This window comes from Ceratotherium simum, chromosome 1, assembly GCF_057802395.1.
Source record: "Ceratotherium simum simum isolate JZ-2026a chromosome 1, ASM5780239v1, whole genome shotgun sequence".
Classification (NCBI taxonomy): domain Eukaryota; kingdom Metazoa; phylum Chordata; class Mammalia; order Perissodactyla; family Rhinocerotidae; genus Ceratotherium; species Ceratotherium simum.
In genome coordinates this window covers 56,482,089-56,495,352 of record NC_141900.1, presented here as the reverse complement: position 1 = coordinate 56,495,352, position 13,264 = coordinate 56,482,089, and the positions used below count along the sequence as shown (strand labels likewise).

The window sequence follows — 13,264 nt, the reverse complement described above, 5'->3', positions numbered from 1 at the left end:
ATCTGGTGATGCCAGAAAGTAAAGAAGTCCTCAAAAAAGGAATGGGGATATGTATAAAGGACACAGTAGCCAATGTGAACAATCTCCTAATGGCCAAAGCTGGAACAATTTAAACAACAAAATAAATAATGACACTATTGGATTATAGCCCATGAAATAAATATCCATTTGTCTATATTATACAAATAATTGACTAAATGGTGGAGAAGAGACAGCTCTTCCTTACAGGAGAATTCCAATTAATAAATGAGGAAGGAATGAAGGGAATAGAAAATCATCAATAGACAAGCACCATAGTAATACATAACAAAATTTTGGGGTGAAAAGTTGAAGAGAAACAAGACTAGATAGTCTCAATGTATCTCCCTCTAAAACATTTATTAATTACAAAAGGAAAAACAGTAACTTTACAGTGAAGAAACCCACTGCCACCTTAACCAAGTGGATCAAGGTTAACATCATCAATAATGAGATATATCAACATCATGAATCCCCAACATGATGCACTGAATAGGACACAACATCACTTCTGTGGTATTACTCTCAATACAAGAAATCGCCAAACAAATCCAAGCTGAGGGATACTCTATAAAATAACTGAGCAGTACTCATCAAAATGTCAAAGTCATGAAAGATAAGGTTAAATAAAGGAACTATCAAAGGGTGGAGGAGACTAAGGATACATGACAACTAAATATAATGTGGGATCTTGAATTGGACCCTGGAACAGAAAGAAGACAATGAGAAAACTGGTGCAATTTGAGTAAGGACTGTAGCTAATAGTTAATAGCACTGTACCAATGTTAATTTCCTGACTTTGATAACTGCACTGTGGTTATGTAAAATGTTAGCATTAAGGGAAGTTAGGTGAAGGATATAAAGAAAGCCTCTGTACTAATTTTATAACTTCCCTGTAAGTCTAAAGTTATTTCAAAATAAACAGTTAAATATATACGTTCTTAAAAAATATATCAAGGAAATATTCAGTAAGGCTTGAAAGAACAGGATTATTTCTAATGATTGAAAAGAAACTCTGACAGAGCAGTTCCAAAGATATCATGACGAATATCAATATCACTATCCAGTACAAAGGGGAGCTGAATTTAAACTGACCCCAAGACACATCCGAAACAGCCTTTGTAAATAAACCCCTGGAATTAGCACTCTAAGTTCAAAATACACCAAAATATTCTACGTAATCAGATTTTGTAGTTATATGGACTAAAATAAGTGGAAGTTCATTCTTTCAAATAAAGGTGGAAGTCAAATACTTAAGATTCCTTCAGCTGCCACTGATCCAACTGGGCCTACCAATAATTCTGAAGTGTTCTCATGTAAGTGGCTTATATAGCAGAAATCCATAGTGGCGGACCAACAGAGAATATACGTGAGCAGATCTTCATCTTGACCTGCCTCCACATATTTCTAAATTTCTATTTACTCTTCATCTACATCCCATCCCAAACCCAATCAAACTTTACTATTTGCTTCTTGAAATAATCATTCAATTCATACAGATGCCATTAGTAGTTTTAACTCTTAATCTTTTCATCCATTTAAGACATGTTTCCTAACTTTTTCAAATGTGTTTCAATTTCTACAGGACCCTCAATTTCATGGCTGAAATCAGAAGTTGGCAAATTATGCCCTCTGCCACTCGTTTTGGTAAATAAAGTTTTAAAGAATCACAGTTAAATGTATCTCTTTATATACTGTCTATGGCTGCCTTTGCACTATAATGGCAGAGTTGATAGAGTTCAACAGTTGTGAAAAAAACTATATGGCCCACAAACCTTAAAATATTTACTATCTAATCTTTTACAGAAAAAGTTGGCTGACCCCTAGTTTAAATCATAGCTCCAAATTCAGTCGACAACTTCACATAAGGGTCAATAAAAATCAAAATTTAGAGCTGCACCAACCAATACAATAGCCAAAGCCCACTTGAAACGTGGCTAGACTTATTTGAAATGCGCTGCAAGTCTAAAATACACACCAGATTTCAAAAACTTAATACGAAAAAAGAAAAAGAAAATATCTTGTTAATATATTTGTGCTGATTACATTTGAAATGATATTTTGGATATAGTGAGCTAAATAAAATATACTTACTAAAATTGATTTCACCTGTTTCTTTTCACTTTTTTATGTGTCTGCTAAATTTTAAATTACTTATGTAGCCACATTACATTTCTACTGGATAGCGCTGGTCTAGAAATCTTATTTAAGCTAATAAATGTTGTTCCTATATAATGAGCTTAAACATAAAATTTATCATCCAACCTGGGACACTGTCGAGAGTGACACATGGTATTAATGAGATAATGGGCATAGATCCAGAGCATGTGGGCACCCTTTAGAAAATATGTGCATAAGCAGAGACACAAATTTGTCACATATGAATATCACCCTTCTACAATATGTTTTCTATACAGAATTAAGAACTCTGGGTTAACCATATTCTTCTATAACTTTTCTTCTCATAAATTCTATTTCCCATATTGCCAATTCACTCCACTCCCACAAAAAGACATTCTCATACTGTAGGAAGTATAGAGAAATGTCATTCTCTTCCCTCACATATCATGTGTAGCTCACAAAATTAAAAATTATTAATTGTGGGCATTAGAGGGATTCAACTTCTTAAATTCCGGAATATAAGCACTTTGGTGCTTTGCTTTGTATTTTAAACTGAGTAAACTTATCTGATTTGAAGCCTGCCAACAGAAAATTAGAAATGTTCCATTAGTGCTTTCAATTTTATAATGAGAAAGATATTGTATCTCAAATTCAAAATTAAGCTAATAGAAAAAATGACTGAGATTTTAAAATTTAGTACATTTCAAGAACCAATCTTATAAAAGACCCCTAGATGGGGCCGCAACTTCACAAATACAACAGTTTCTCAGAATCTTCAGTAATTTATGCAGCCTAGACTGTTGGTGTTACATTGAGTAATTCTGAAACTACAATGATAATCTTACTGTTTTCTTTTTTCTCTATTTTAACTCAGTGTATTACGAGCATACTACTCATAACTCAGGTCAAGTCCTAGCTATAGCCATTTGTCTTCCAATAATGCCTTGTGTTGAATAATATTCAATAAAAATTAGCATTGAAAATGACAATGATATACATATTCTGGGGTTTTTATTTTGTTTTTGTTAGAGGACCTGGGTTAGCGGAGGAAGGGGTGGGAGAGGAAATCAACTAGGCTGTTATTTACCTGGGCCCAAAATGTTACTGCATCTTCCACATGACTTCCAACCACATCTTCAACTAAAACCAAATCACAATGCAAAGAAAATTAGAAATTAATCAAGATCATCTACCTCTCACATCCAAAAATAATTTTTAGTGTCAGTACCTTTATTGTAATGTGTGTCTTCATCCATTTGGACAATTCCTGAAAAACTAAAACAATTCAATACCTTGAATTAGGTTCTAATAATCTGCCCATAAACAGTGAATAAAGTCTAAACCATATAATGTTCAAATTCCTAAAAGTATGTTTTGTCCTAAATAAAGCTGCTAAATAAACAAATAAAATCAAAATTCAATCTCTATATTAAAAACCACCTCAAAGATATTTTTTTCAATAACTTTCTTATTTCTTTTGAGTATATTGCATTTTGTAATTTCATCATATACAATCTCTATCTCTGAAATTATGTCTTTAGCCAAACTTTTACAAATTGACACTGAAGTAGATAATTCACGTACATTTTTATCAGTTACATACATCAATACTTTGGAACAATATGTATATTCTTTTAAAATAATTGATGCCCTCCCAAAACAAGAGTAGGATTTCCATAACTTAAAAAGCAACACTAGAAATATATATATAACAAATGCTTCAGACTGGTAATCAATTTTTATTTAAAAGGCACAGTGGTTTCTGCTTTTGAAGATACCCTGCAATTAAACACTGCAAAATGAATCAAATTTTGCCCATTACTTCAAAATAATTTTCATTACATAATATCATACTTTCCCAAATGAAAAATATTTCTAAATAAATGTCTACTAGTCTATAATTTTATACTTAATACTCTAGAATACTGCACTTCACATGCATAAGCGTTAGTTCTTCGAAGGAAACTGAAAATGTAGCTTTTTTAAGACCTTTAGAAGTTATCTAAAAACATCGCTATACCAAAATTTCGAATGCTCTCTCAACTATGTACAGAGAAAAGTTAACTCTGTGACACGGGGGGTGAAAAAAGGTAATAAAAAATTTTCAACTTTATTCTTTTGATTTTTGTTACAGCTTAAAAAATTTTTTTTCACATACACTAAGTAGCACCAAAACATCTTCAAACCAAGGCTTCTTCCTCCAATACTGGTCAAAAAATAATTTTTAAACTGAGCAAAAAGCTGTAAAACCAAGCTGGTATCAGTTTAGGGAGACTATATTTCTCTGGAAGACACCGACATAAACTTAGTAAAACTTAAAATGTTTATTTCGGAAATCCCACTACACATTCTAAGAAGCTATTTCTAGAGTAATTTTAAAATCTTACTTTAAAAGGGGTCAAAAACACTTTTCCCGGATAGATTATGAAAGAACTGATGCTACACCCACTTTCTGCAAACCTGGCACTTCCAGATCTCCAATTCACAGCGAGAATTTGGAATAACGGAGTCCAGGTTGCTCCTTGACACTTAATTTTATGACGGCCTTTGAAGTTTAAATGGCACAGAATCTGCGGGGAGACAAAATTCCATCCCACAGCAGGCCTGCGTGCCCCCGTCTCGGCCGAAGACACTCAGGCCCCAGTTTCACCTTCCGGCCCCACTCAGAGGCTGGGGGGCCCGCCACCTTCAGAAGAAGGCGGCGGCTCCAAGGAGAAGGCCAGGAAGTGGGCCTCATCAGCCCATACTGGGAAAAGTAAACAGCAACTAGTGTTGAAAATACGGTCCTTGAAGCGGCCACCATAGAATCTACCAAAAGGACTACTACTGACCTCACACTTTCCGCCTCAAAAGCTCTAGAAAAGTGCCCCTGGCCCCACATGCTGGGCCCTCGGCCCTCCGCCCGCCACCGCGGCTCACCGTTAGCCCGCCGTAGCGCACGTGCAGAGACTTACCGCGCGTGCCTCAGCCGCTGGGGCTCCACACTGCGCTTGCGCGCACGGCGCTGCGCCATCATCCGGGCTTCGCCAGAGCTGCCGCCTCGCTCACGTGGCCGTCAAAGCGTGGGGCCTGGGACAGGGCGCGCTGGGCGGGGCCACGCACACGGAGAGCCGCGCTCAGACGCGCAGTGGGCGCGGGACCTACGCGTCTACAGGCTGACGGCTGATGAGTGGTTCTTTTTATATGGCCTCAAATAACGGCGTAAGATAGTGCCGTGGATTTCGTGATCTTTACTAATTTGTTCACGCTAATTTAAATTTTACAACAGCCAAATTAGAAGGCTCTCAACATTCTTTTTACAAGATGGAAAGGAGAAAATGACTTTGGTAAGTGAAAATGTGGTTTTTCAGATTAGTAGCTTTACAAGCATTTCCCAGCCCAACCTTGGCGTCGGATCTCCTGTGTCACAGCTTTTTCACAACCTTAGGGAGGAAAAATTAATATAGCTCAGCTATCGGGTTATATGCTGATATTACACTTAGTGGCAAAACTTGCACAGCAGTTGAAAATTATCTCCATTAATTTTTAACAGCTTGATTGAGGTATTAACATAACAGTAAACTGCAGGTATTAAAAGTGCGCAATTTGATAAGAGCAAACATATGTATACATTCTTGAAATTATTCACATAATCGAGATAACAGTCATTTCCTTAACCCACCAAAGGTTTCTTCATGCCCCTTTGTAATAGTTGGCTCCCCCCACCTACCTCAAGTGACAGATTCTGCTTTCTCTTAGTTTGCATTTTCTAGAATTTGATGTTAATGAAATCATATAGTACGTACATTTTGTTTGGTTTCTTTCACTCAGCATAGTTATTTTGAGATTCGTCCATTTTGTCACAGTATCAATAGTTTCTTGCTCTTCATTGCTGAGTACTGTTCCATTGCATGAGTATAACACAATTTATCTACCTTTTGATAGACATTTGGAATGTTTCCAGTTTGTGATTGTTCAAATAAAACTCTATGAACAAAACTCTATAACAGTCATATGCAAGTCTTTGTATGCATATGCTTTCATTTCCCTTTGGTTAATACCTAGGAATAGAATGGTTAGGTCATATAGTTGTGTGGTGTAACTTTTTAAGAACCTACCAGACTGTTTTACAAAGTAGTTTTACTGTTTTATATTCCTACCAGCAGTGTTTAACAGTTCTAGTTGCTCCATATCCTCACCATTGTTTTATATGGTTGGTGTTTTTAAGTTTAGACATTTAAGTATAGTGGTATCTCCTTGTGGTTTTAATTTGTATGTCTCTGTTGACTAAAAATGTTGAGCATCTTTTCATGTTTATTTTCCATCCATATAACTTCTTAGATGAAGTGTCTGTTCAAACTTTTTCCCCTTTTTCAACTGAATTGTTGGTTATCTTACTGAGTTTTGCAGTTCTTTATATACTCTGGCTACAACTCGTTCAGATTTGCACATCTTTTCTGGTTTTTTCATTCTCTAAAAAGGATATTTTAAAGAGCCAAAGTTCTTAATTTTGATGAAGTCTGCTCTCTCAGTTTTGACTTTTATGAATCGTGCTCTTGTGTTGTATTTAAGAAATCTCTGGCTAACCCAGTTCACAGAAGTTTTCTCCTATATTTTCTTCTAGAAGTTTTATATGTTTAGGCTTTAGAGTTAGATCTATAATTGTTTTGAGTTAATTTTTGTATAATTTTATATTGTATATATATAATTGTATATAATTTTGAGTTATATAATTTGTATAAATCAAAGTTTATTTTTGTGCATATGGATATGAATTTTCCAGCACCATTTGTTGAAAATGCTATCATTTCTCTATTGAATTGCCTTTACACCATTGTCAAAAATCAATTGGCCATATATATGCAAGTCTGTTTCTGGATTCTCTGTTCTGTTACATTGATCTATTTGCTTTCTTTAGACTAATACCACACCATCTTGATTACTGTAGTTTTATAAGTCTTGAAGACAGGTATTGTAAGCCTTCCAATCTTGTTCTTTTTCAGAGTTGTTTTAGCTTTGCAGTTCTGTGTGAATTTTAGAATTAACTTGTCAATGTCTGCCACACACACACACACACACAAAGTCTGCTGAGATTTTTATTGGAATTATATTGAATCTATAGATCAATTTGAGAATTGACATCTTAACAATATTGTCTTATGATCTGTGATCACAGTATGGAGATCACAGATCTCCATTTATTTAGACCTTCTTTTATTTCTCTGAGCAATGTTTTGTATTTTTCAATGTAAAGGTTTTGTATCTTTTAATTTATCCCTAAGGATTTCTTGTTTTATGCTATTATAAATAGTATTATTGTCTCAATTTCAATTTCTGGTTGTTTTGTTGCTAGTATATAGAAATATAATTTTTGTATATTGACCTTGTTTACTGCATCCTTGCTAAATTCACTTATTATTTCTAGTGATAACTTTTTTTTTCAGTAGATTTAATATAATTATCTACATAGATGATCATGTCATATGCAAAGACCGTTTTACTTTTTCCTTTCCAGTCTGGATATCTTTTATTTCTTTTATCTTGCCTTATTGCAGTGGCTAGAACCTCCAGAATGTTGAATAGAAGTGCTGAGAGCAGTCATCCTTGCCATGTTCCTAATCTTAGGAGGAAAGCTTTTGCCTTCCAGTGTTAAGAATGATGTTAGCTGTGGGTTTTCAGTAGACACCCTCTATAGATTGAAAAAATTACCTTCTCAGTTTTCTGAGAGTTTTTATCATGAATGTGTGTTGAATTTTGTCAGATACTCCCACATCTATTGAGATGATCATGTGGTTCTTTTTTAGTTTGTTAATATGATGAATTACATTGATTAATCATCAAATGTTAAACCAACCTTGCATTCCTTGGATAAAACCCACATGGTCATGATGTATTATCCTTTTTAATATTCTCATATTAGATTTGCTAAAATTGTTAAGAATGTTTGCATCTACGTTCAAGAGGGATATTGGTCTGAACTCTTCTTTTCTTGTAATGTCTTTGTCTGGTTTTGATAGCAGAGTAATGCTGGTCACACAGAATGAGTTACAAAGAATTCCCAACTTCAATTTTCTGGAAAAGTCTGTAGAGAATTGGTAATATTTGTTCCATAAATATTTGGTAAAATTCACAGTGCAGCTATCTGGCCCTGGAATTTTCTTTGTGATGTTGATGAAAAATAACCAATAACCAACTATAGATAAGAGAAATAAGGTGAGTTTACTGGAGCCAGAGTGAGGATTATAACCCAGGAAGGCCTTAGAAAGCGAGAATCATGGTGTTCAGTATAGTCATATCTTTTTAGAACAAAGAACATATATTAACCACACCCAGGATACATTTTCATCAAAATTTAAAAAGTATTCAGGTACTCAGTTGCAAATTAGCAGGTCAACATGACCGTGATGTCAGGAAAGGGACTAATTTGGGCGTTAGCAATAGGGCGTTAGCAATAGGGTGTTACCAATAGGGTGTAGGAGGGGAAGTATGCATTCTTATCTTAAGAGAGTGCATTCTTTAATGGTTAAGCAGATGTACAATGTATGTTTGATATGCCATAAGTCAGGCTTTTTAGTTCACGCCAAATCAGTTTTGAACCCAAATAGTTACCCCATATACCTCAATATGTGAGACTCTCTTGTCAGTGAGAAGGTTTTTAACTACAAATTCAGTTTCTTTAATTAATATATGGGCTAAGCAGCATATAATAGATATAAGGCTAATCAGATTATCTATTTATTATTGAATGAGCTTCATAGTTTGTGTCTTTGAAGGAATTTATCCATTTCCTCTAAGTTGTCAAATTCATTGGTATAAAGTTATTACATTGTCTTATTATCCTTTTAATATTTGTAGAATCTATAATGATGTCACCACTCTCATTCCTAACACTGGTGATTTGCATGTTCTCTTTCTCTTTGTCTCTTTCTGTCTTTTGCTGATCAGTCTAGCTAGATACAAGTTTATTACTTTTATTGGTCTTCTCAAAAAAAGTGGTTTCATTCATTTTCTCTATTGATTTTCTGTTTTCTATGTCTATTTCTGCTCTGATCTTTATTATTTCGTTTTTTCTATTTATTTTAGTTTTCATTTACTCTTCTTTCTCTAGTTCCTTAAGGTAAAAGATGAGGTCACTGATTTGAGATCTTTTTTATTTTCTGAAATAGGCATTAGGCGCTATAAATTTCCCTCTAAGTACTGCCTTAGCTGAATCCCACAAATATTGTTATGTTTTCCTCATTCATTTCATTTCATTCATTTAAAAGTACTTTGATTCCTCTTTTGGGTTTTTCTTTGACCCGTGGATTATTTAGACATGTGTTATAAAACTTTCAAATATTTGGTGATTTCCCAGATATCTTTGTTACTGATTTCTAATTCAATTCCATTGTGATCAGAAGACCTACTTTATGATCTGAATCATCTTAAAAGTATTGAGACTTATTTTATGACCTAGAATATGGTCAGTTTTAGCAATGTTCCATGTACACTAAAAAAAAGAATGTGTATTCTGCTGTTATTGGGTCGAGTGTTCTATAAATGTCAATTAGATCAAATTGGTTAATAGTTGTTCAAGTCTTGTATATCTTTACTGACTTTATGTCTACCTAACCCAATGGTCATGGGAGGCCCCTAGGTCATTAACTCTGACCCAAGCCTGCAGCATTGGAGAAGCATCTTGGGGAAGAAGCAAGAGCTATCAGTGTAGGCCCAAGGATTCTATCAGCTTCTAAGTATATCCCAATTATATATCTCCCAATTATATATATTTAGAGACTGTAAAAATAAAGAGTGGGGGCACTCCCTGCACAAAATGCCCAGTGACGCCACAGAAACTGTCCCTGCTACAGAGCAGGAGTTGCCACAGCCCCAAGCTGGGCAGGGTCCAGAACAGAATCTGACAGTAGTGAATCACTATCAGAGCTCGAGGAACAGGATTCCACACAGGCAACCACACAACAAGCCCAGCTGGCGGCAGCAGCTGAAATTGATGAAGAACCAGTCAGTAAAGCAAAACAGAGCCGGAGTAAAAAGAAGGCACGGAAGGCTATGTCCAAACTGGGTCTTTGATGGTTACAAGAGTTACTACAGTCACTATCCAGAAATCTAGGAATATCCTTTTTGTCATCACAAAATCAGATGTCTACAAGAGTCCAGCTTCAGATATCTACATAGTTTTGGGGGAAATTGAGATTGAGGATTTATCTCAGCAAGCACAGCTAGCAGCTGCAGAGACATTCAAAGTTCAAGGTGAGACTGTCTCAAACATTCAAGAAAACACAGACTCCAACTGTACAAGAGGAGAGTGAAGAGGAACAGGTTGAAGAAACAGGTGTGGAAGTTAAGAATATAGAATTGGTCATTTCACAAGCAAATGAGTCAAGAGCAAAGGCAGTCCGAGCCATGAAGAACAACAGTAATGATACTGTAAATGCTATTATGGAATTAACAATCTAACCACCTGAAAACGAGGACCTTTTTTTGGTGTTTCAAAAGAGTATCTGCAGCTTGGTTTGAAATTTGTACTGTTTCTATCATTAATAAAGTTATGGCTTCTTGTTGGATGAAAAAAATAATAATAAAATAAATAAAGAATGGGGCAAGACCCATTGAGATGGACTTTGATCAGGACTCCATTTATCACTGAGCTTCCATAAAACCAGAGGACCACAATGGTTTTTGGTTCTTTGGGATCCATATCAGCTCAGACCCTATATCCAACAGTCCTTGGTTGAAAAATCACAGTATTCCTCTTTCTCCACTGCAGAGTTACCCTGGTAGATGGTAATTGCCCCTTTGGGGAAGGGTCAAGGGGATATTTATCATATATACTTGAGGATCTTTCCTTAAGGGGATCTGGGCTTTCCCTTCCATCAATGGGCTCTAGATCTGAACTGCCTTACAAAATGGAAACTGGGTGAGGGACCACGGTGATACAAGTCAAATAACATCCTAATCAGCTGTCCTTCTATCTTGCCCCTTGGAATATCATGATCTTAACCTTCTTCACAGATCCCTGCCTTGGTACCCATTAATTATGTCCACTGGGCCTCTGACAGTTAAGTTCCCCAACTCGGCCTTCAACATTTCTGCATCCCACCATCTACACTAATATCAAGGAGCCCAGTATCACGGCAGCATCTTCTACCATCAGTTCTAGCCTGTAGAGGTCATCATACTGCCAAGTTTCTCGAAGTTGCCAGTATACTCTTCACCATTACATTTCTTATGGCCTTCCTTATGAGCGTCATCTGAGCCTTCCCAGGGAAAATAATCAAGCGGTAGCTTCTCCAGTTTCAAACAACAAATCCATTCTAACATTGCCACTTCCCTGAGCTTTCTGACCCCTTCTTCAATACTGTGCCAAATAACTTCTGGCATTTCCACCATATCTTCCATATGCCATCCTAGCAGTGTAGTAGGACCAACTCCAGATATCCTTGCCAGGGCATTAAAGCCTGAGTCATGAGTAACTGCTACCATGTCACTCTCACCTTTCAAGCCAAACATTCCACCCCCTGATCGAACATCCTCAAGATCCACTCCCAGATATGTTTCCTGGGTTCCTGCCAATACACCTGAACCAGAACCTACAGTTCATTTAGATTGTAACCTATCCTCCTACAGAAAGGACTGTATTTCCCCACTTAAGAGTATGCAAAGACCTGATCGTAGTTCTAAGTTTGGGAGTCAATGAGAGGTAGCAGGGATGAGTCTTAAGGAGGACAAGTGTCATCTTACAGTGCAAGTGCCTCAGATCAAGTCTTTGCAGGATCTCCAGGCAAGCACAGGCTGCTCTCTTCTAGCAAAGTGGAGGAGGCTGCTTCTGCAAGCTCAAAGTTTCAAGGAAACCTGAGGGTTCAAGATTCTCAGGCTCACCAACACAAACATCCCCATCCAATGATCCAGGGTTTCAATCTTTTCTTGTCAGGATGCTGACTTTGTTGGAGAAGATGATCGAGGCTGTGCATTCAGTCCTTTGCAGCCTTGCCACCTTTACTATTAGATTTGGGCCAGATTGTCAGCACAGATTGCCTGCATCTGCCGGAGATGAGATTTTCCTTAAATAGTGCTATTGAGGCACTCTGGTTTGCACAGTGTGCCTTGACTTAAGCAGCTAACATGAACTTATGTCATTTTTTTTCAAGGTCTCTAAAGTAGTTAACAATAGCTAAACAACACCTCCATCTTTATAATTTCCATTAGTCTCATTCCACTGTAATGTCACAGCTACTATACAACCTAACACTTCACCTTCTAGCTGTACTTCACCCAAATCCACTACAGTAACTGTGATACATCTACATGCAAGGAGTTATCAATACCCAACTTACCACCAGCTATGCGGTCTTTATTGTCATACATCCAGTGAATGATCCAGTCACAGAATCCCATTCTGAGGGTTTGCTTTCTGAGGCCTTTCCTGGTACCTATCTTAGCCTCAGTTATCCCCCCACCCATAAGCAAACCCTAAAACAAATGTTCACATACAGGTAATTTATTTGGGAAGTGATCTGAGGGAACCAGAGGGAACGACCAGGTAGTGGAAAAGGGAAAAAAAGCAAGCTAACATGAGGATGTATTATGGAATTGGCCAATGCTATGAGTGAGTGGTGCTCAATCTTACAGGATTTTCTGAAGAAGCTTATGAAAGGCATCTCAGAACTGTCTTCCCAGCAGACAGAAGGGGGAGCATTTATCTATTGGCTTCCACCTCCCATTAGTCAAGGGTAGTCCTAAGGTCATTAACTCCCCCATCATACATGTATGATGCAGAGGGCTTCCAGTGGACATCCCAAGCCACAGTGTCAGAGGATCCCTGCAGTAGAAAGCAAGAGAGTCATAACATGGTCTCAAGACAAATGGCTTCGACATGAAGCTGTCAGAAGTCCCCTTGGAAGTGTTTCACAACAGTACTGGGGTAAGAAATGGGGCCAAGAGGATTTGAAGTAGCACACAAGAAGGGTCAATACAGATATGTACGATGCATAGTTAACAAAACAACTTAAAAATCAGTAGACACTGCTAGAAAATGATTATATAATTTTTTTAAATTTTTTTTTGTGAGGAAGATCAGCCCTGAGCTAACATCCAATGCCAATCTTCCTCTTTTTTTTTTTTTTGCTGAAGAAGATTGGCCCTGAGC

The 13,264-nt window shown here is 36.8% G+C and overlaps 1 protein-coding gene and 1 pseudogene across 1 annotated transcript in view; one reads left to right on the top strand and one right to left on the bottom strand.

Annotated features, from left to right (window-relative positions):
• Positions 1-5,791, bottom strand: part of STK31 (serine/threonine kinase 31) — a 111,777-nt gene extending 105,986 nt beyond the window's left edge. The window contains exons 1-3 of the mRNA XM_087428987.1: positions 5,094-5,791; positions 3,368-3,414; positions 3,227-3,279 (exon numbers count right to left, since the gene is read on the bottom strand). Of these exons, the coding sequence (XP_087285113.1) occupies positions 3,227-3,279; positions 3,368-3,414; positions 5,094-5,155 (162 nt within the window). The 5' untranslated portion in view covers positions 5,156-5,791. The remainder of the gene's footprint in view (positions 1-3,226; positions 3,280-3,367; positions 3,415-5,093) is intronic.
• Positions 5,792-9,931: 4,140 nt separating this feature from the next.
• LOC101399166 (nascent polypeptide-associated complex subunit alpha pseudogene) lies at positions 9,932-10,682 on the top strand (annotated as a pseudogene).
• The last annotated feature ends 2,582 nt before the right edge of the window (positions 10,683-13,264 follow it).